The 23,529-nt window shown below is 38.5% G+C and overlaps 1 protein-coding gene across 7 annotated transcripts in view; it reads left to right on the top strand.

The window, feature by feature from the left end:
- STX18 (syntaxin 18) overlaps window positions 1-23,529 on the top strand; it is a 93,397-nt gene that overhangs the window by 67,218 nt on the left and 2,650 nt on the right. For 5 of the 7 annotated variants that reach the window (XM_065597089.1, XM_005300259.5, XM_024106868.3 and 2 more), the window contains 5 exons: window positions 3,376-3,491; window positions 10,179-10,267; window positions 21,657-21,715; window positions 22,561-22,630; window positions 23,273-23,353. In XM_065597089.1, the coding sequence (XP_065453161.1) occupies window positions 3,376-3,491; window positions 10,179-10,267; window positions 21,657-21,715; window positions 22,561-22,630; window positions 23,273-23,353 (415 nt within the window). Of the gene's footprint in view, window positions 1-3,375; window positions 3,492-10,178; window positions 10,268-21,656; window positions 21,716-22,560; window positions 22,631-23,235; window positions 23,359-23,529 lie in introns of those variants that run through there. The other 2 variants (XR_006175696.2, XM_042855470.2) reach the window with 2 other exon arrangements.

The raw sequence follows: 23,529 nt of genomic DNA, 5'->3' as shown, positions 1-23,529 counted from the left end.
GCAACAGTATAATGCTTAAATAAAATCTTGAGCAGAAGACCAAAGGATGTTGTTTTGCCACTATTACCCAGTGTAAGAACCAGAAAACAGATGTTAGCCAGGTGGAGGCTGTATGCATTGCAGATGTGATATAATAGCTAAATTGCTATTTAAATTAAAATTCAATTTAAATAAATCACAGGGCATAAACCAATCTTTCTGAGGACTTAAAGAAAAATGGCTTTTTTTCATATGCCTTCAACAAGTTGATTTGTAATTTCCCTAAGGATTTCAGTAGACACTTTATGTGATAATAAGAATTTGTTTTATTATTTAAACTAGGTTTTGTTAAAGTCTGCTGCATTGCAGGCTTTTTATTCATTTTTTAATTGAAAACGGGTATATTAGCATACTCTGGAAGTTAAGGATTACAAAAAATAAAGGGATATATTTATTTAAAAGTCAATTAATCCTTCATCAGATCTTCTTTACTGCAGTTTAGCAGGCATTAAATATATGCTTGTTAACAGGAGCCTTTTTTAGTATTGTATAAGTAAATCTTGTTTCTCTTTATTTAGATGAGCATGTTAAATCTTAAACAAACTATCTGGCTATTATAATTTCCTGACATAATATAATTTGGCTTTGTGTAGTCAAAAATTCTGCCAATTAGATTTGACTAATTTCCCAAAATGAAATGTTAAGAGAAGTGGGCTGTTTCCCTTCTCTTTTATGTTGTTAGGTTACTGACCTAGTGGATAGTGAAGAAGCAGTAGATGAAATGTACCTTGATTTTAATAAGACTTTTGACACAGTCCCTTATGATATTTTCATAAGCAAACTAGGAAAATGCAGTCTAGATTAAATTACTATAAAGTGGGTGCATAACTGGTTAAAAGACCATACTCGAACAGTAGTTATCAATGGTTTGCTATCAAACAGAGAATCTAGTGGTATCCTGCAGGGATCAGTCTTGGGACCAGAACTAGTCAGTATTTGCGTTAATGACTGGATAATGGGGTGGAGAGTATACTTATAAAATTTGCAGATGACACCAAGCTGAAAGGGGTTCCAAGCACTTTGGAGGACAGGATTAGAATTCAAAATGACCTTTAGTTTGAGAAAAGAAGGCTGTGGGGGGCCTGATAATAGTCTTCAAATATGATAAAGGCTGTTAAATGAGGACTGTAAGTAATTGTTATTCATGTCCACTGAAGATAGGACAAGAAGTAATGGGCTTAATCTGCAGCAAAGGGGATGTAGGTTAGATATGAGGGTAGTTAAGATCTGAAACGGGCTTCTAAGGAAAAAGAATGAGGAATACTTGTGGCACCTTAGAGACTAACACATTTATTTGGGCATAAGCTTTCATGGGCTAAAACCCACTTCTGATGAAGCTTATGCCCAAATAAATGTGTTAGTCTCTTAGGCCTGGTCTACACTGAGTGGGGGGGTCGATCTAAGATATGCAACTTCAGCTACGAGAATAGCATAGCTGAAGTTGACGTATCTTAGATCGACTTAGAATCACTTACTTTGCGTCCTCGTGGCGCGGGATCGATGGCTGCCGCTCCCCCGTCGACTCTGCTTCCGCCTCGTGCCATGGTGGAGTTCCGGAGTCGATGGCAGAGCGATCGGGGATCGATTTATCGGGTCTACATTAGACGCTCTACATTTCTATGATTTTATGAAATGTGCCTAATTAGTTAAAATAGTTATATTCATTGATATTTAAAATTATATTTTATCTCAAATTATAAACTGTTCATAGGTACAGACTACAAACTTTGGCAGTGGATACAGCTTTTAAAGTTAGTTTTCATTTATATGGGCATCAGTATTTTATTGGTTTTCAGAACAATTGTCATTTTCAGCAAGTCATAGATTTCTGTCTATAGTACAGATGCAGGAGGCTTTTCTTTACTGTTTGTGCTTCCCCCAAGACCCCGTTCTTGTAGGTAATTTTTTGGACCAAACAGAGTTCCTGTTACCTCTCTTTTGTCTTGTTTTAAATATAGTGAGAATGACCAGATTAGACTTTTTATCCCACTTTCTCCATTTTTTATTAATATCCTAACTAGGTACATACAAAAGGAATTATACACAAGTATTTAGACACAGTAAAAGGTCATATGTGTGGAAGCTAGTGCAATACCTAGTACACTGTGTGGGCAGGTGTTACTGCCTGATAGTTTTTATTAGTCATTTGCATTCTTGGGTAGCAAATTTTCACCAATACTGGAAAAAATATAAAGAAGTCAGATCTGCTATTTAGTTGCTTTAGCTGCAGTCCTCCATTCCCTTGCTGTTAGAGTTCATAGCTGAGAAAGGCAAACCACTGAAGTTTACTGCTCATTTTTAATTCCACTATTATTCTATTTTTGTATTTTTTTAGGAGAAATATGTATGACAGATATTTAGTAAGAGATCACTGAATAAACAACTGATATTTTAATTGGGCTTTTAATAATAATAATAATAAGAGATAGGGATTAATTAATTTATTTATGTAGCTCTTTTCATCAATAAATCTCAAAGCATTTTACAAATGAGGTCAGCATCATTATCCCCATTTTACAGATGAAGAAACCGAGGCACAGAGAGATGAAGTGACTTGCCCAAAGTCACTTAGCAGGCCAGTGGCTGAGCTGAGGATGGAATTCATGTTTCCTAAGCCCCAGCCCAATGCTCTTTTCATACCACACTTATTAACATTACAGACAGTTGCAGGGAGTTACTTTACAATAAATCTGTACATCATATACAAACATTCTTGATTTGCTTCTAAGTATCTGCTGTGCTCTTCGGCAAACAGTATATGTGAGATTCATTTTCCTTTACTGGCTGCACTACTGGAGTACTTTGGCTTGCTGAGTAAAGATAATTATGTTTGAAACCAGATGCTCAGAGTTTATATTTTGTTACCTTTGCTTGATGATATTTTGACAATATATACAGTAAGAATTCAAAAATTACTTGAAAACTAATGTTGAATTGGCCATTGGCCAAACAGAAAGCATGTTTGGTATTAGAGGACTGTTTAAACAAATTAGCTTAGAATTAACATTTTAATATGCTACGTTTATCAAAGGAAGTTCATTGAAATCTTTAATAAGGCTGCAATAAATGGATACAATATTTTGCTTACCCTGAGCAAATAATTATTTTTTCTGGAGTGAGTAAAATGTCCTTCATTTTTTTTATTATTCTCAAACATCATGGTAAAGGATGGTAAGTAAATTTTGTGTCTTGGCTGGTAAATTTTCATAAGAGTTTTGTAAGGATGACTTTACTGTGTGCTATATTTCCAAGTAATCTTTGATCAACTCCTTATTCTCATTTTAGGGAGAATCAGCTGTATAAACTTAGTTAAATTATTGGCTCTTGTGCTTGTAGGTCCAGGCTTGAACCTGAACAGAGCAATAAAGCTCAAGCACCCTCTTTCCCAGAAAAAATTGTGCAGAATTCTTCAGAAGAATCTAATGAAAAACTTGCTTATGAGGAAAACAAAGGTAAGAATCCAATCCTATTCATTTTTACTTTTGTGGCAGGCACTCTTCATCCAACTGGATACCTTCCTCAGATCACAGAGCAATTGTAAGGCTTCCTCTTGTCACTTGTACCTCCTCTTCTTTCTGTCTCCCTTCCTATGGTAACCAGGCTGTCGCAAAGCATATTCTGAGAGTGAGGCAGCAAAGTCTTAAACTTTGTGGCATGTTTCAGAAGCATTCTTCAGCCAACAGCAAAAACTTTTTTTGAAGCAATTTTTTCCATGCAGAGCTGCCAGCAGAGATCACTGTGAACTTTCTCACAAGCCTTTATTCCCTGGTTGTTTCTAATTTCCTGATTTTTTTTTTTTCAATATTTAGGATATGACAGTTCAACCCATATTAAACCAACTCTGTGAATATCTTGGTTCTCACTTTTTTAGTACTCCTCTAAATGCATTTGCCCTGAGGTCCTGTAAGATTTTGTAGAATTTCCTTAACTGATAAAAGGGCAGGCTGTCTGAAAATTAACCTCCTATATTCTTAAAAGAACATCTGCTCTTTTTAAGCCTGAATCTAGCATCTACAACAAGATTTGGAATGTTAAGAAAAAGTGTATGTGAGTTGAGGGAGAGGAGGCAGATGGGATGGCGAATATCTTGTTCATGTGAGAATGCTTTTTCTCCACAATTCTGATTTTTTGCTGCTGAAGGGATTGTGTCTTGTCCATCAGTAGGTGAGCATTGTCTGATAGCGAGGTTGTTAAAAGTGATACTTGGGATAAATATTCAATTCAGCCAGTTCCCTTTAGGCTAGAGCCTGAGGATAGTGTTAGAAATTCTCTAAAGGTGTCTACCTGAGCCTGTGAGGTCTGTCTCACTTTTCTCCTCTATCTGTCTTCTCAGGGTATGTCGAAACTGCAAACCATCCCCCCTCCCAAAAAGGTGTTCTTAACTCGGGTTACCTAACCCGCATTAGCTAGCTCTGGTTAAAATAGCAGTGAAGACACAGCAACTCGCCCTTTAATTCAGGTTAGAGAGCCTGAGGTTGAATTTAAGCTGCTAACTTGAGTTAAAAGCTGAATTGCTGTGTCTTTGCTGCTATTTTAACCTGAGCTGGCTAATGTGGGTTAGCTAATGCAAGTTAAGAGCACTCCTTTTTTGGCAATGTAAGCATATTCCAAGTCTGCATTAGGGCAGGTAAACTGGCAGAACTTTTTTGCAGGAAGCCTTTCTGTGCAATAACAGCAACCTCAAGGTTAGTTTCAGAGTTTATCCCCAAAGGGACCTCTATTTTCTGAATGCTGTTATAGAAACAGATGCTTTCTCCAGTATTGGTTCTGCTATTCGATTTGATAGAGGAGCCTGGGGTACTGTATGAATATGATCTATAGCACTGAAATTCTGTTTTGAGGGAAACAAAAACTAGGATGACTGTTACGTGAAGTTAGGGTCAGACTGCATCAGCATCTGATAGACAGAGGGGAAGATGTACATGGAGGTGGTCTATTAAACAGAAGGGTATTTCTGGTCATCAGCTATTAAGTGTTTTTCTTAAACAATTTTGGTGAAAGAGGCAAGCCCCTCTGGGCAGTGATTTTACATGTCATGTGGAAGGATGATTGGGGAGAAGTGGAAACTCCATTTCTAAAGGCTCTAATTTTGAATGGCCCCTAAGCACATACAAAAATTTAAATTCTCAGATGCTGTAGTTTTATCTACCTAACCAGCTACATTTCTGCAACTTTACAGTGAGCTTTTTCTTCTCAAATTGAACCTGCTATAAGACATAACGTTGCAGGTTTTGAGTGTCTCTTTATGATGCACACTACATTTTCATAGTAAATCTGAGCAATGCAGCATGCAGGTTATATTCATGTTTTTTCTTGGCTCATATTAGCAGTATTTTATAGCTGGGAGGCATGCCAGCAGAGAACCGGTAATGTAGTAGTATCTTCAGTGGTTAAATAATAATAATAATTAATAATATATGGCAATATACCTATCTCATAGGACCCCGAAAGGTCATCGAGTCTAGCCCCCTGCCTCACTAGCAGGACCAAGTACAGATTATGCCCCAGATCCCTAAGTGGCCCCCTCAAGAATTGAACTCCCAACCCTGGGTTTAGCAGGCCAATGCTCAAACCATTGAGCTATCCCTCCCCCTGTGTTCTGTGCAGTTCCATCCGCCTGGAACACCACTGCAATTTTGGACAACTCTGTGCAGCTCAATCATCCAGAGCACTGTTATAATATTCAGCTCAGAAATCTGTGCCATGCCACAAGAGGTTCTAGTCTTTGATTGCCTAGGGCCTCAGATCTGATAACAACATTACACTGCAAAGAGGTGTCACTTATTGCACCTTTCACCGCATTTGAGACTTGATTGTGATTGCGCTAGTTAGTTTCATTATTAGCCTACCTTTAATTGTTTAGATTTCAGAGTGGTAGCCGTATTAGTCTGTATCAGCCAAAATAACAAGGAGTCCTTGTGGCGCCTTAGAGACTAACTAATTTATTTGGGCATAAGCTTTCATGGGATAAAATCCACTTCATTTAGCCCAAGAAAGCTTATGCCCAAATAAATTAGGTAGTCTCTAAGGTGCCACAAGGACTCCCCATTGTTTTTAATTGTTTAGAAGCAAGTAGCTAAAAGTGTATTTTATTATATAAGTGAAGCTGATGCAGAGCTCTTAGAGGTGCTGATTACTCTTTGAGAAAACTGTGAGGCCTGTCTATGAAAATAGTTCTACCTGAAATATTTTATACACACATACAATACCCCCACTCACCCTGCACCCCGTGTTCTTTATTGCATGAATGAAGTTGACTTAAGAGTTTGCTGCTATTGTTTATAAAACCATCATTTTCATTATGGCCTCACAGTAGTTGCTGTGAAAATTATGGTGATGCTATCAACAGGGGATTGTGAGTTTAAATCTTTTGACCTTTGATTTTTTAAGTGTTTTTCTGTAATAAAAAACAAACAAAGGAAAATAAAAAAATATAATTGAGATTATTTCTAAATAGGATGTTTTCCATTGGGCATCAGTACCTTGGGAAATGGTGATTGTTTGCATTTCTGAAGTGTCAGTCACCATAGCCTCTGGGCACTCTTACACAAACATCTGTGCTACAAAGATTGTTCCCTACTGGGAGCATACCTCTCACCCAAATCCCCACGTACTCTGTCCTTTGTTAAAACATTTGGAATCTTGGATGAATCTTTTGCCTCAGTTCATCATAGTTTAGTCCGTTCTCTGGCAGATTGGATTACGGTACTTTGTTTTGATACTGAACACCTTTTTTTACATCCGAATGATAAAAAACATGCATCATTGTAGGAAATGCCCATTTGGTGTTTGTTTGATAAGCCTTTAAGGATTATATATTGCCCAATTTTGATTTGCTTATTACAAACTGTCCTGTTTGTAATATGGAATTAAATATAAATGATGGTTTTTGAATTAATCCTTCAGTTTAGCACATCTTTCATTTCAATGAAGTAAACCAGTTTGGAAATGGGTTAAAAGGAATTTGATTGTTAATTAAAACAGTCAATGCATCTTTCAGAAACAACAGAGATATGAAGTAATTCATTTCAGCAATCCTAGGAAATAGATATTTTTCTTTCTCTAGGTTTTGCCAGATGAATCATAATCATAGAGCAACATTAAGGTATACTCCAGGAAAGCCCCAAATTTGCTTTCCCGGTAGCAGAAAATGTGTCGTAGTGACAGGAGCAACTCTGGAAAGATGAGAGAATGTCTCTCACCTAGTGCTTACTCTGAGTGTATTTGCTTATTAATGAACTTGTTGGATACACGTACTGTTTCTTGCCAAGTATTGGCAGTGCCTGGAAATAATTGGGTCCTTTGGGATAAAAAAGGGAATATTTATTATTATTTTATAGTCCGTTCCGTAAACTAATAATTATCCTCTTTTCTTTGAATTAAGTGAATAAGATCAGAATGACAGATGAAATCTTGAACAACTACTTCACTGAAAACTGAACAGGATATTTTCCTGCAATGACATGTATTCATTAAAATTTTGGTGTAATATCTAAACAAAATAATTTATTTCTCTATGAAATATATGTAAAGAGCTAATGATGCCCCAGGTAAAACATAACCAGAATTATTTGTAAACAGTCTTAAATTTTTTCTTATCTTTACTTGTTTTTTATTACTTAGGGCACTTGTAAGAAACAAAAAGCCTGGTTTTCATAAGAGCTAAGCTGATCCTGCTGATCATTCACAATCCTTTCTTTGTAACATTGCAATCATTTCCACAGAAACCAGTTGTGATGTCAGAAACCAGTCATATAATTTTCGGAGAAGGAATGAGCAGTTACACCAGAGTTTAAAAAAAAAAAAGAAAAAAAGATGGGTTTCATGCAGATGTTCTGGTAACAAAGAGCAAGAGGAAAATATCTCCTTACAATATCTCTCATGAAATTGTTTTTAAACAGACTGCTGTTAGAGGTTTCCCAAGAGAAGTTGGTTTCTCAGAGTGATGCATCAACATTGCTTATTTAATTGAAAACATTCAAATACAAGATTATAAACAATTACAATAAATCAAATAAAAAAGTATCTAAGCATCTAAATAAGGAAAATATTATGATTAACAGCGATTCCAAAACTTACAAAAAGGTGAAACAAAAACCTTTCTGCATCTTAGTTTTGTGACTTGAATCTGGTAACTCTAAGCAACCAAGGCATACAGTCCTTTGTGGGATGGCACAATGTCCCAGTTGGGGGGTAGTAAAGAACCTCCCAGGGATACAGTAGTAACTCAGACACTTGGGTATTGATGCTGCATCTTGCCAAAACAGATTAAATGTCAGAATCAGTTGGTTCCTATGAGAACATAACATAAGAATGGCCGTACTGGGTCAGACCAAAGGTCCATCCAGCCCAGTATCCTGTCTACTGACAGTGACCAATGCCAAGTGCCCCAGAAGGAGTGAACCTAACAGGTAATGATCAAGTGATCTCTCTCCTGCCATCCATCTTCACCGTCTGACAAACAGAGGCTAGGGACACCATTCCTTACCCGTCCTGGCTAATAGCCATTAATGGACTTAACCTCCATGAATTTATCCAGTTCTCTTTTAAACGCTATTATAGTCTTAGCCTTCACAACCTCCTCAGGCAAGGAGTTCCACAGGTTGACTGTGCACTGTGTGAAGAAGAACTTCCTTTTATTTGTTTTAAACCTGCTGCCCATTAATTTCATTTGGTGGCCCCTAGTTCTTATATTATGGGAACAAGTAAATAACTTTTCCTTATTCACTTTCTCCACACCACTCATGATTTTATATATCTCTATCATATCCCCCCTTAGTCTCCACTTTTGCAAGCTGAAAAATCCTAGCCTCTTTTATCTCTCCTCATATGGAACCCATTCCAAACCCCTAATCATTTTAGTTGCCCTTCTCTGAACCTTTTCTAGTGCCAGTATATCTTTTTTGAGATGAGGAGACCACATCTGTACACAGCATTCAAGATGTGGGCGTACCATCGATTTATATAAGGGCAATAAGATATTCTCCATCTTATTCTCTATCCCTTTTTTAATGATTCCTAACATCCTGTTTGCTTTTTTGACTGCCTCTGCACACTGCATGGACGTCTTCAGAGAACTATCCACGATGACTCCAAGATCTCTTTCCTGATTAGTTGTAGCTAAATCAGCCCCCCATCATATTGTATGTATAGTTGGGGTTATTTTTTCCAATGTGCATTACTTTACATTTATCCACATTAAATTTCATTTGTCATTTTGTTGCCCAATCACTTAGTTTTGTGAGATCTTTTTGAAGTTCTTCACAGTCTGCTTTGGTCTTAACTATCTTGAGCAGTTTAGTAGAGATAAAAGGAATGAAAAGAAAGTGGTATTTTTCTCCTTGTCCAGAAGTACCTTATAGTAGTTAATCTTAAACTTCAATTTCTATTGTATACTCCATTTTCAGAAGTTATATATTTAAGATATTTTAGGTCCCAGTCTTGCAAATCAAATACAACTTCACTTATGAGAGCATTTCTATTGAAATGAACGGGGCTGCTCCAGTATGTAAAAACAAACAAACCTGGTGTTAAATGTTTGCAGGATGGAGCCTGATCTAACTTGTTGCATGTAGGCAGACCCCTCGTGAGGAATCAGTTGCACAATTGGGGCCATAATCTGCAGAATCAACAACATAAGGAAATGAGATAAGTCTTGGGAAGTTTATGCTAATATTTTGAAATGAGGTTCTGGGTTTAATTTTGCAAAATAATGTGAGTAGCAAGGAGGTGGTTTTCTGAAATCTCAGGAAAGGTAATGGCTTTCTACAGTTGGTGTCATTTTCAAAAGTGTACATATATTTCTGTTGAAGTCCACATTGTGGGAGAAATGACTTTGTTTTGACTTTACAGATGTCTCGTTTCCTGACAAAGGAAACGATGCTGCGAAGACTTCTGCATGGGCTTAACTTTATGCACTATGAGTATTTCCACTTGCTGCAACGTCCATACTTCAATGCAGCTACTCCCAGTGAACAAAATTAAGCGTGTGTGAACTGCTGATAAATGTATAGCATGAGTCTCAATTAACTAGAAATGAAATCTAATCATTTGATAGTTGGTACTACATGAGTAAGCAGTGGTTGTAGCTTCACATTTCAGTATGCTGATATATTTGGGATTTTTGGTTATCTTTACAGATCAGAATCTGACAGATGCCCACACTAACTTCGGGCTATGGGGGGATGGCAAAGGTGAAGATGAACTGTCACCTGAAGAAATTCAGATGGTAAATTCTGTTTTATATCTTCCCTCCCCCCACCTTTCCAGCTAATGCTATCTGTGCATATGGTGCATTAAGGAACACAATACACGCTCTCACTTTGCTCTTGACTTGCTTTTTATGCAGAGTAACTTAATAACAAATTTCAGAGTAGCAGCCATATTAGTCTGTATCAGCAAAAAGAACAGGAGTACTTGTGGCACCTTAGTGACTAACAAAGTACAAATGTGCCTTTTCAACTTGGATTCCTAATTCTTCGTATCAGTATTTAAAATTGCTACAAAAAAGAGAGACTGCTGTGCAGCCATGATATTAGTGAGAGAGTATTTTTTAGCAATTAAAACTGCCCATTGAACTTGAAATTGCCCTTTTAAATTGCTACTATGGGTTGCTGTTTCAATCATCAAACAAAGGAAGTCATGGCAACATTAAGAGAAGCATAAAGAAACTTTTGGAAGATAAAGATTGTTGCTGCTGCTATTGCGATCCCTATTTGAGTTATTCTGTTGCCAGTTACTCTTATGTAATTTCATTCTTTTTATCTGTGAATTTTTAGTGCTTATAAAAGAGTTTGAGCAATTTTTTTAGTGTGAATAGGCAGCCTGCAAGCTTTCCTTCATAGCTGTCTGTGCAGCTCACTTCTTTGCCACCTTATGAGGCTTGTTCTCAGAGCAATGTGTTGGAAAGCTAGAAAACTCAAACCCTGGGACTAACAAATACTCTGATCCCAATTGTCAGAAGGTAGGTAAGGAGAGAGGCAGTCTCCGAGGCTCTTCCTACACTAGGGAAATTTTCTGAATCTTTCGTGCCATTGCTAACACTAATTCAGCTCTATCAAAAGGGGCATTGCCAGCAGATCAAGGGATGTGATCATTCCCCTCTATTCGGCATTGGTGAGGCCTCATCTGGAGTACAGTGTCCAGTTTTGGGCCACACACTACAAGAAAGATGTGGAGAAATTGGAAAGAGTCCAGTGGAGGGCAACAAAAATTAGGGGGCTGGAGCACATGACTTATGAGGAGAGGTTGAGGGAACTGGGATTGTTTAGTCTGCAGAAGAGAAGAATGAGGGGGGGATTTGATAGCTGCTTTCAACTACCTGAAAGGGGCTTCCAAAGAGGATGGATCTAGACTGTTCTCAGTGGTACCAGATGACAGAACAAGGAGTAATGGTCTCAAGTTGCAGTGGGGGAAGTTTAGGTTGGATATTAGGAAAAACTTTTTCACTAGGAGGGTGGTGAAGCACTGGAATGGGTTACCTAGGGAGGTGGTGGAATCTCCTTCCTTAGAGGTATTTAAGGTCAGGCTTGACAAAGCCCTGTCTGGGATGATTTAGTTGGGGATTGGTCCTGCTATGAGCAGGGGGTTGGACTAGATGACCTCCTGAGGTCCCTTCCAACCCTGATATTCTGTGATTCTAATTTCAGCCACTGGTTATCACCATCATTTCATGCTGTGTCCGTTAACCCTGCTGTTGGCAGAGCTGATTGACATGGTGCTTTAAAATGCATGTAGCAGCTGTAACCCACCCAGGTCTCCGTGTTGCTAAACTTTCCCTAGTGTGGACAGGACCCAAAGTATTCGGAAACCAGGTTTCATGGGGCTTTGACATAAACACCTTGTATTGCACTTCGGAGCAAACTGGAAGCAATACAACATGACTAGTGTTGCTAAGCAGAAGGCTTCTGCATCCAGCAGTATCTGAAGCTTCCATGATGGTATTCAAGAGTAGTCCTAGGCAATGTTCACACTAATTTTTTCCATCCATGTGCGGATTGAATTTTGTTATGTGCATCAATATTGAGGTAATGTGCGGATATGCGCCACCAGTAGCAACAAAAAACTAGATATAATATATATATTTAAAAAGTTACCATAGGGATAATTACTCTAGCCAGGAGAGATTAAGCATTTTAGAACTCACTACTCAAAGAATTGAATGTAAGCGTAAGAGAGAAATAAAAATTGTGAAAGGCTTAGACCAGTCAAAAAACTAAAATAGCAGCACTTCGAAAGAATAAAATTACAGAGAATATATGTGCATTGCAGGAAGTATCAAGAAGTAACAACAACAATAATACAAGTATGTGCTGGGAGGTGTGTGTGTGTGTGTAAGAGAGAGAGAGACAGACAGATAGACACACACTGAGTGTGCGGGTGTGTGAGAGACACATGCTGCCCCCTTAAGTATGTTGCCCGTTTAAGTAGATTGGCACTCGCCAGTCTGAAGCCTGTTTGTTCAGACACAGCAGCAGCTGCCAGCAAGCTCCGTCCCACTCCTGAGCCCTGTCGTGTCCCCTCCCCTGCTCTGTGGAGATGGGGTACGGGGTGGGGGAGGAGGGAGACACCCTGACATCGGTGCCCACTTCCTTTCCCCCTTCTCCTCCCTCCCCCACCGCTCTTCACAGAAAGCAGGAGGCTCTCAGGAGCAGCTGGCCAGGGGCTCCAAGGCAGAGGGCAGGAGCAGCGCAGCAGTGGGTGGAGGGGTACCTGAAGTGCACAACACTTGATAGACTGCTGGACAGCCATATAGCTTAGAGGGAACTTAGGTCCTAGGTAGAGCACTATAATACCCATCTTAGACATGACAAAGGTGTAAATAACTGTGGGAAGGGCTATATCTAAGGAAGAAGGTCACACTCACTTAGTTAATCGCAGTTGCTGAGTGTCTAGGGGGAGAGGGAGGGACCAAAACAGCCTCCTGAATTGCAGACCATATTGAGAAAGAGTGAATGTGGGCTGTCTCAAGAGAAAGGAGCAGACATGATCCTACTTGAAGCCCTTAACAAGCTTCCCTGGATGACACACATTATCATCTTTTTTTTTTTCTCAATCTGACATAAAAAGGCCACTTTTCACAGAGGCCTCTTTTCTTCTGTATTCTTCCAGCAGTCTGCGTGCTAATGTTAGAGTTCTCCATAAAAAGAACAGGAGTACTTGTGGCACCTTAGAGACTAACAAATTTATTAGAGCATAAGCTTTCGTGGGCTACTGCCCACTTCTTCGGATGCAGTAGCCCATGAAAGCTTATTCTCTAATAAATTTGTTAGTCTCTAAGGTGCCACAAGTACTCCTGTTCTTTTTGCGGATACAGACTAACACGGCTGCTACTCTAAAACCTGTCATTATGCAAGAGTTCTCCATGTAAATCTCCTGCAGGTCAAATGGAGGTTAACACCGGCTATTTGAGTTGCTATATATAAAATGGTTTTCTAATAGTTGATTAATAACCTTGTTAGTGTCTTTTCTTTTGGCTCTGTGCTATATACTAGGTTTTGGACCAGTTGCCATACTCTTTATTATAGCAGTTTAGGATAAAGTTTCATGGCATCTCTATACAGTATTTAAAGATTTTTTTTTTAAGTGATTGAGAAATAAATATTCACAACGAGATGATGGAAGGAATTCTAGAATTCACAATCCTGAACTAGCTGTAGCCTGACATTCTGTCAGTTATTCCTAAGGGATAGCTGCTGGATGTTTTTCGAAAGTGCATTATTACACCATGCAATTTTTCAAAGTCCTCCTGCTCTTCATTTTTATTTTTTATATACTTGCACTTGGCATTGTCCATCTTACACCGGCTCACTTTTTACACTTCATTTGATGTGTGTCATCACGAGTGACATTTAATATTAAAAAAACCTGCCTAAAAACAACATTGAAGTTCTGAGCTAAATAAACAAATACAAGGCCATCCTGTCACTTTTATTCTTAGCGTGCCTTGTTCTGCTGACATTTTGCAGGATGATACCCCAAACATGACAATGACCTGACATCCCTACCAGGCCTAGGCTAGTGGAATAACTTGTGTTGGAAGTTTTAACCTTAGCTCCAAATTTAATAGCCTGGTCAGTGGAGCATCAGATGCAGAATGCTACTGAGATTTTTTATAAATCTCTGCTTGCAAAGTAATGTGCTTAACATGGTAAGTAAATTGCTCCTGGGATGTGCATTAGTTTACTGTTAAATATTAACTGCAAATTTTCACTTCAAATGTGTTTTTGTTACCATCAAAGGAAAAGTAGCTTCCCTTAGTACTGGAGCAAATAGCACTGAAAATACAGCAGGAAACGAAGTAAAAGAAGCATACAAAAGTGAGCTATCGCTATAGCTAGAGTTACCCTCTCTCCTGCCCTAACTTACTTAAAATGTTGCCAAAAGTGAATCCTGAACTGGTTGGCTGATTTTCTTTTGATTGAGGTGTAGGCTAGCGGCCCATATGTTGAACCTTCCTTACCTGCAGTTCAAGTGCTGGAGTCCTACCTGAAAAATCATTGATATCTTACCCAGAGTTGATCTCTTTTGCTATACAAGCATCAGAGGCGAATATGGCCAGCATTAATCAAAGCTGTAAGTAAGGTACTTCAGCTTCTCACCCTCTCAAGTGGGATTTGAACTTAGTGTTATCTGCCCTTATGGTTCCCCCCTTTGACCTGTTAGCCTCCTGCTTGTGGTCTTTTTAGTGACTGTCACCTCCATGAGGAGAGTAGGTGAGCTGCATACCCTACACTGTTTTGTTAAGAACAAGGTACAGTTTAGGCCACAGTTTCTCTCCAAAGGAGAACATGTCTTCCATCTCAATCAGTCAGTATATTTACTGGTTTTCTTTCCAAAGTCACAAGCTCATAAGGACGAACCAAAGCACCACATTCTGGATGTTCTGGCTTTTTGTCTTGATGGAATGCAGCCCTTTCAGATCTCTTCCCAACTATTAGTCTCCTGTGCAGAACAATGACTGTCCAAGTGGATCACCAGCTCTGTTGTCATGTGCTACAACACGTAGGTTGCCACCCCTCCAGAAACACTGTCTGTGCATTCAACCAGAGCATGCAACATCCACAGCATTTATAGGAAACGTCCCTATTGCGGATACTTGTAGAGCAGCAATGTGATGGTCAGTCCACACCTTTGTGAGACATTGTGATTGCCACCAGGTCAAGGGAAGATACTAATGTAGGGAAAGCAGTTCTGCAGTCCCTCTTCCAGTGAGATTACTAGCCCCACCTCCACTGGAAACTCTACGGGAGTCACCTAGTGTAATGGACATATGCAACCACTCAAAGAAGCAAGAATGGTTACTCACCTCTCATAACTGTTGTTCTTCAAGATGCATTACATGTCCATTATACAGCTCACCCTCCTTCCCCAAACCTCCAGGATGTTTCAACTAAGGGTTGGGTATGAAGGAAGTGAAGGGTGGGCATCATGGCTCTGCCCTTTATACCCTCCGGAGCATGAAGGCACCAGGCACAGGCATGGCCCCTATGGATACTGCTAGGGAAAACTCTTCAGCACTGGTGCACGGGATGCCCACACATCTAGTGAACATATAAACCACATCTTGAAGAACAACAGTTATGAGAGGTGAGTAACCATTCTTTACTGGTATTGCCCTCTTTCCTTCTCTCACTCTCTTTTTTCATATGAGCAGTAAGATATACTTATGAGTTACTGATATAATCTTTTCCCACTAATTGATAGGTGCTCAAAGTGCTTCTAGCAAGCCTTAATTCTATTTTCTAGACCTAATATGAATAGTTTTATTATTAAATATAACTAGATGAGGCTATTTACAAAATGCAGGGATGTGTGTAGTGGTTTTGTCTAAATGAAACTGCACTGTCGCCAGCACCTGAAAGCATTTTTGAGCAATAGTTCACCAGTTATGCCTGAGGTTTGGAGACCTGCTGGCACCTAGCCAAAGGATTTTGTGTATATTTTGATTAATTTTAGGTTATTTTAATATTATTGTGTTGATTAACAAGAACTCAAAACTGATACATTTGCAAGCTGTTCTGAAAGATTTTCTCCCTGGCAGAAATAAAACGTTTGACAAAACACTGGGCCCAATTTTTCATTCGTGTGCAAAAACTGAATTCAGTGGAATTACATTAGTCTGAGTAGAAATCAGGCAGCTATATCCTCTTCCCTTGAGCATTGCATTAGGACATTATATCAGATAACAACATGCTTCATCACAACACTGCAACAACCTAGTTTCTTCAATGCAAGAATCTCAATGTGCTTTACAAATGTTAACGAATCCACACAACATCCAATCGCTGATTTGATGAGGGGTATTTAGACATTTCTCCTCTATTTATGTGTATGCTATTACAGGATTAGTTAATTTTTACTCTTTTAATTCTTTTTCTGTGAATAATGGTCTATAATGGTCCAGTTGCATGGAAGTTCCATTTATTTTAAGTAAATTGACTCCCAAAACGAACAAGGTGAGAAATACTGTAGAAACTGGAGTATTGGTTTTAAATTGGAATGTGTTGTGGCAAATTATACCCATAATTCACAATCAGTGTTTCATGATCTTTCTTGAGGGTAAAATAATGAGTTAAACCTCTATCATATGGCTACAACTGCAATTTAATTCATTATTTCACCCACAGGAGAGATCATTACATGGTCCAAAATGGTTGCAGACTATTGTATTATTTGCACAATAAATCCTAATTTATAACCCATAGTGCAGGTATATTTATGCTTTTATAGTTATTGTAAGCAGATGTCTTGTGGTCAGATTGAGTGTAATTAAATCTGTTTCTGTTTGAAAAGGTCTAATTTCCTTAACTACTTTCATCTTATTATTTTTTGTCTATGGTGAAATCACATACAGACATTTAATGATGTATCTCTTGGGATAACAAAAAAGAACTCTGATAATTACTTTTATTCATTAAATCTTGGGCAAAGTCTAAGCAATTTGTCACTTTGTGCCATCCTTTTGTAGCAGCATATTTTACTGTCCTAAAAAGAGCTTTCTTTATTAAGCCATAGATAGTTGAGCTATATTTAGATTGTCGTAGTTTCAGTTTTATGTTCCTATCATGTAAATTCTTTTGTGACATATTGATGTATTATGTGCTCTGTGTTCTAACCTTTTGTTCAATTGACTGTTCTATCATAGCTTATTACAGTGCAGACCAAATAATTCATCAGCCATCATTTCAAATTACAAAGTTTATCTAGGGATATTTTTCTTAAATATGAGTAGAGGGTTTGGGATTTCTTTTAGAATACATTCTTAAAGTGGATTTATACTATTTGTAACAGATCACAAGCATTTACTGTGTATTGAAAATCTGATTTCTAAACTGGTTATATAATTCTTACTAGGGTGCTAAAAAATGGTAACATTTTTGGTGCTGAATTTTTAATGCAGGACTGTCCCAGCTTATTCCCGCAACAGCACAAACAAGTTTGAATAGTCCTGCGTGAAAAATTCAGCACTAGGAATTTTACAAACAGCTATAAATTGGTTGCCTTCTCCAGTCAATGACTATCTTGACTAATCAGTGCTGGACCTCCTGGGCTCGGTACACCACTTTACTTCAGGTTTACACTGGTGTGACTCCATTTAATACTTACACCTGTGTAAACCTGATGTAGTGCAGTGGTGAATCAGGTCCCAAGGGTGTAACTCTTCTAGCCATTCATGACTATAATAGTAAATATGGCTATACCAGTCATTAGATTTTGTTAATGCATGCTCCCTTTGGAGGAAGAGTCTCCAAAGACAGGGTCCTTGTGATGGGAGGTAATTTAATTATTTAGGTTGGGATGTTAGGATTCTGCCATGATCTAATCATGAATCTGTGGGCAGGGGAATAGGCTTGGACTATGGATGGATTGCTGCTGATAGGATTGAACCTCTGGAAGACACTTTCTAGAGTGCTTCAATGCCTGTGGGGAATGGGTGTCGCTAAGTATCACCCCCTAGCATCACTCTGTAGTTGAGGATGGGTAGGCCATGGCTGTGGGCACAGTTGAATATTCCTGATACACGGAATGTAGCTGTTACGAAGCCACCCCTAAATATATATCTGTAGACAGGATAGGACATTTTGGAAGAAACAGATAAATGGAAACAGATAAATTATCGTATTTAGTACCCACTCTTCTGTTGTGAATGTTGAGACAATATTAATTGGACACCTAGCTCCTTTTAATGGGTTAATGCTCGTTTTAAATATCAGAATGAAATAAATGCCACACAATTACAAAAATAGTCTTTCAAAATGTAAGACAGTCTGTTGTGGGGTGGTGACCACTCTGTAACACCCCCTGTTGGCCAAACATGGGCACTGAAGGCACCCCCGTTGGATTTCCTCCCCAAGGAGTAGCGCCTTAGCTTTCCAGACACCAGGCTGTTCTAGAGATGTGACCAAGTCACAAACACACACTTCTTCCAGGATAGCACAAGTCACTAAAATTCCCAACAAACACAAGGTGGTTCTGCCTTTCAGGAGCTTCTCTTCAGCCATGGGCTCCATTCCCAGCCCCTTTCTGGGCTACCATTGAGAGTTTGTCTGGCTCTGGGATAGACGCTCAGCCTCCAGGCCGTTTTTCCTGGAATACTGTCCTCATCCCCTGCTGGGCTCTGTTTCTTGTGTCCTTCCCTACTCTGGTATAGAGCACCAGGCCACAAGTCTGGTAGCTTTGGCGTACCGAGCCTCCTGCAGATCATCACTTAGGGCTTTTCACAGGAGCCTGCCTGCTGTCTGTGATTCTGCTCCAGACTGATCTCTCTCAGCCCTTCTTCTGTGACCCAGGTGTCCATTAAAGCATCATCTGACACCTCTTAGCCCTGTCCTCTCAGGCTGGGAAGCAGCTAATTAATTATGGCATATATGGGGCTGGTCCCAATTCTCCTTAAAGGGACCAGTCACATTGTGACACTATCTATCCATAATGAGTAAATAAATCCCAGAACAGTGTATCGTAAAAAGAAATATTCTTAAACTCAGGCTTCCTTTCTTGAAGGGCAAATTTCCTCATCATAGATCTGCTTGGTATGTTCTATACCTGGAATGGTCTAATGGTCACTCTATGAACTAAGACCATTTGGAAGAGAAGAAGTGCCTGACTGTACCCCCCCCCCCCCCCCCAAAAAAAAAAAGAACTTGTACTGTTGCTGTGTTGGAAAGTTGGAATAGCATTACCAGCAGGAAAGAAAAATACTGGACAGTATTCAGTGGCATATCCTAGAAATATGGATCAACTAGTAGACATCATGGAGGCATGGTTCAGGCCTCCATAGTTAAAGAAGTGTTGATTCAGCCTCTTGAATCTCTGAAAGTAAGATTCAACTTCTGTGTTAGTACAAAGATTCCAGTGTATCTTCCTGAAATTTACAGAACATAATCTATGAATAAAGATTGAATTTTCTGAGGGTTTTCAAATAAATGTCAATTAGTTTGAGATAAAAGTAGATCTTTTGAAAAAATTGTGCTGTGAGCATAATCCTTTTTTATGCTAAGATGACTGGGGAGAAAGTGATAGGGTGAGCAACGAACATTGTGATTAATTATGAAAGATGGCAGCATAATGGCATTAAAGTTGCCTACTCATGCAGATTGGAGCTGCACAAAAGCTGAGTTTGATTAGCTCTATGCCATATTGTGCACATTGATTTACTTGCCGTATCTTGAAAAAATTAATGATGAATTAAATGTTTAAATTACTCTGAAGTATTTAAATGTTTACATTGTCCATCATTTTAAATAAAATACAGCTTAGGGCATTTTCAGTAATGTCTGTTTGATAAGCAAAATGTCTAGCTACCAACATCAGACTAATTTTACATTAATGTAACTACCCGTCTTTCCTGTTAAAGATCATGGTTCAGGCAGTTACTAAATTCCTCTGCTTTTTGCATTGACATATAGTGTTCTGAGTAATTTTTGCTTAATCCCTACAAAACGTCTGTTTCTTAGAAATCCTGGGCATTTGCTCAGATTGCTACTAACTCCTATTGGACAGCGCTGCGGCGCCAGTGCGCGGGGTAGGGACAGCACATGGAGCCCTTGTGACTTTCCCTCCGCCTAGGAGCCGGAGGGACATGCTGACCGCTTCTGAGAGCTGTGTGGAGCCAGGCAGGGAGCCTCCCAGTGCCGCCAACCGGACTTTTAATGGTCTGGTCAGCACTGCTGACTGGGTAGTCCAGTCAAAAACCGGACACCTGGCAACCCTATAATGGAGAAGCATTGTATTTTTATTGCTAATTAAATTGAAACTTGATTAGATTATGCAAAACACAAAGGAAGTGTTTTAATAGATGAGTTCAGTGTAAATACCAAGTGTTCTTGAAAGAAATGGAATAATATTCATTCAGTTTGCACAGTTAAGGTGTTGGACTATTTCACTCTGCTCCTGTGTGAAATTATTTGGACTGGGGACCACATTTTCCACTATTCATACTGCTACGTATGGGGCTCTATATTTAGAAATAAAGTATATCACAGGCGCATCCTACCTAGGATGTGTATTATACGTATTAATGTTTCATATTCAGTAAAATTTTCACAGAAAATAAATCAACCGGCATTTTCAAGGGACTCTTTGAAACTTTATAGTGAGCGATTTCAGAAGCATACCTTCTCAGCTCCTACTCAAGCACTGCCCTTGTAGAAGTAATCAACATAATTCTGAATTCCCCTGGGTGGGGTTTTCAAATGGAACTTGTGACTTTCAATGGGATTTGTTCTCCTAAATCACTTAGGCACTTTGGAAAATCCCATCCCCCATCTAAATAGAGTTTCATAATGTGGTGATTAGGGCATAGAAACTGGTTCTTCTTGGAAAAGTTTCTTTAAGATGCGGTTTGCAGTTAGCCTGTTATTTATGATACAGTTTGGCTGTGCAGACTTGTCAAATCATCTTCAGGGCTCTTAGTCTTTTTGGATGAGAATGATGCAAAAAACTACTACTGTGAACTCCAAATGAATTGGCAATTAACGGAGTCCATCTCTGAAAGAAGAGCTTATTTCCCTAGTAAAATCTGTTTATGGTTATTTGCTTGGAAAATGTAATGATAATAGTACATTTAAAAGCTACTTAATTGAGTAACCCCAATTTCAAATGAAAGGTGACAGGGTAGAGAGACTGCAACTGTACTGGCCTTTGCTTTATTTTCTAAAGTATTAGTACTAGATGTCAGAAAGTTTTATATTTTGGCAAACTCAAGCTCTTCATTTCATACCACACTAGGTTAGAATAATATCATATACTATAGCTGCTTCTCAAGTGAAAACATATATTAAATCAGGAGGAATGTTGCTTTTATTGTGTCTTTTGTCTACTTGTGCATTGAGCAAATCTGTAACATCATTTTGGCTCATCATTGGGGGAAAAGAGGAGAGTAATGGCTTTTCAGGTGGCTGGTTAAAGCAAACATGTTCATGCTGGGTTTTTTTTAACTTCCCAAACTGGGGTGAATAATACAGAAAGATCTCTGTAGCTCTTAAACATTGGCTGTTAGTGAATTAATTATAATTAATATTGAAACCTTGCTTTCTTGTTTAGAATGTCTTTTACAACAATCTGATCTGTGACTTCATTTGGTGTTTTTTGTTATTGTTTTGTTTTTCCTCCTTTAGTTTGAACAGGAAAACAAGCGACTTGTTGGTGAGATGAATAGCCTATTTGATGAAGTGAGGTACAACTTTCTCTTATTTGTTGGGTTTGCATGTTTTATAACCAGGGTCCCGTGTTCCAGGGCTATAGAATCCACCTCTTGCTAATATCTTGCTCCAGAATATGAGCTTTCATATAAAAAACTGAAGTCAATAAAGTTGGATATAAACCTTGAAAATGTGAACTGAATGTAAACGCATGCCATGTTGTTTCCTGAGTCTGCAGGCAGCCTGAAAAAAATCTCCGCAAGGTGTTTGATGTTTCCATTTGATGGGTTATGTCTGAAACTTAAATATAGCCATTTAAATATTAACTGTTTCATTTCTGATCATTTTAATAGAAACATCCAGATTGTGTTTATCCTATAATGCCCAATTATCTCCCATGCTTCTCCAGGTGAAAAAGACCCAACTGCCCACCTACGAAACCCCTCCATCTTTTCTCTGACAACTTCTACCATACATGTGTGTTCAATACAAGTCTTCAGCAATCAAAAATTGTAAACATGGGTCAGCTTAAAATAAAATAGATATAATGTCAAAATAACTAATTTAAGGGCTACTGTAGTTGTATTATTCATTTCCATATCATTTTGATAACACTCTTCCCCCTCATTGTTAATATAAGTGAAGCTCCTACAGAACTTCCAGTATACTCCCAGCACATCTGCAGGCTCCACTCCCTCTCACCATAAACATGGAATATTTGTACATTACTGCTAAGTAAACAAATTGCTGATAAAATGGCTACCTTATTAATAGTGTGATTTGCTGGGTTTGAGGATGTGAGTCTAGAGTGAATCTACAGTGGAAAATCTTTGCACTAACACAATGACATATCTGGGGGGGGGTGTTTTGTTTTGTCAAGACAAATTGAAGGGAAAGTGGTTGAAATCTCCAGACTTCAAGAGATATTCACAGAAAAAGTCTTGCAACAGGTAAAAAACGTTTGCTGCTGTAACATCAAAATGTCAAGAGAAATAACTGAACTGTATGCTTAAGAGAAATGAGCTTTTCCTGCGGACATTTCTCAGCTGTGAAACTGCTCTGTGTCTTGTTAGTTGCATTATGTTATCAGAGATGTGAATAAAAGAAAACACAGACACTGAGGAAAAATGGAACTTAAAAGTCGTGTTTCAAAGTCAAATACATGATGGCTTTTCCTGCATAATAATCTTAGTAGATACATCTTCCTAGTAACATTAAAAGATAAAAACTCTTGAATTAACTATTAAGGTCCCTTTGCCTCAGAACAGTGTATTGTTAATGTTACTTGTTACTGATGCTCAGTTAGTGGCATTTTGGAAACGAAACAACTGGTGAAAAATTATATGCTATATCTGATACAAGGCTACTGAAGTCAGTGGAAGTTTTTTCTATTGATTTCAGGCTCCTACTGACATAGACAGAAAATTTAAGATTTAATTAACCCTCGGTCCCTTGAAGATTGGTAAAGATGCACATAAGATATTAAGACACGTACTTTATTTCATAGTTGTGATCTATTCTGACCCAGATCTTTACAGTTAACATTTTTCTGCAGAATTTGTCATTGTCTTTATGGAACTCTTGCTCAACAGGACACCGAAATTGACAATATTCATCAGTTAGTTGTGGGTGCAACAGAAAATATCAAAGGCGGTAATGAAGACATAAGAGAGGTAATGTTACTAAGTAGTGTTTCGATGCATTTCTTGCTCCTAGCTATCAAAGCATTTTTGCCCTATACCATGGCCATATTTGCAACTTGTGGCTACCTTAGGGGGCATATCTGATTAGCAATAGTAGTGTGGTTGGAAGCTACCTGGATCACTTACACTGAAGTGTAGTCTGTGAA

Source organism: Chrysemys picta, chromosome 5 (assembly GCF_011386835.1).
Source record: "Chrysemys picta bellii isolate R12L10 chromosome 5, ASM1138683v2, whole genome shotgun sequence".
In the NCBI taxonomy this organism is placed as follows: Eukaryota; Metazoa; Chordata; order Testudines; family Emydidae; genus Chrysemys; species Chrysemys picta.
Note: the sequence above shows the minus strand (reverse complement) of the source record. Positions and strands in the feature narration are given on the sequence as shown.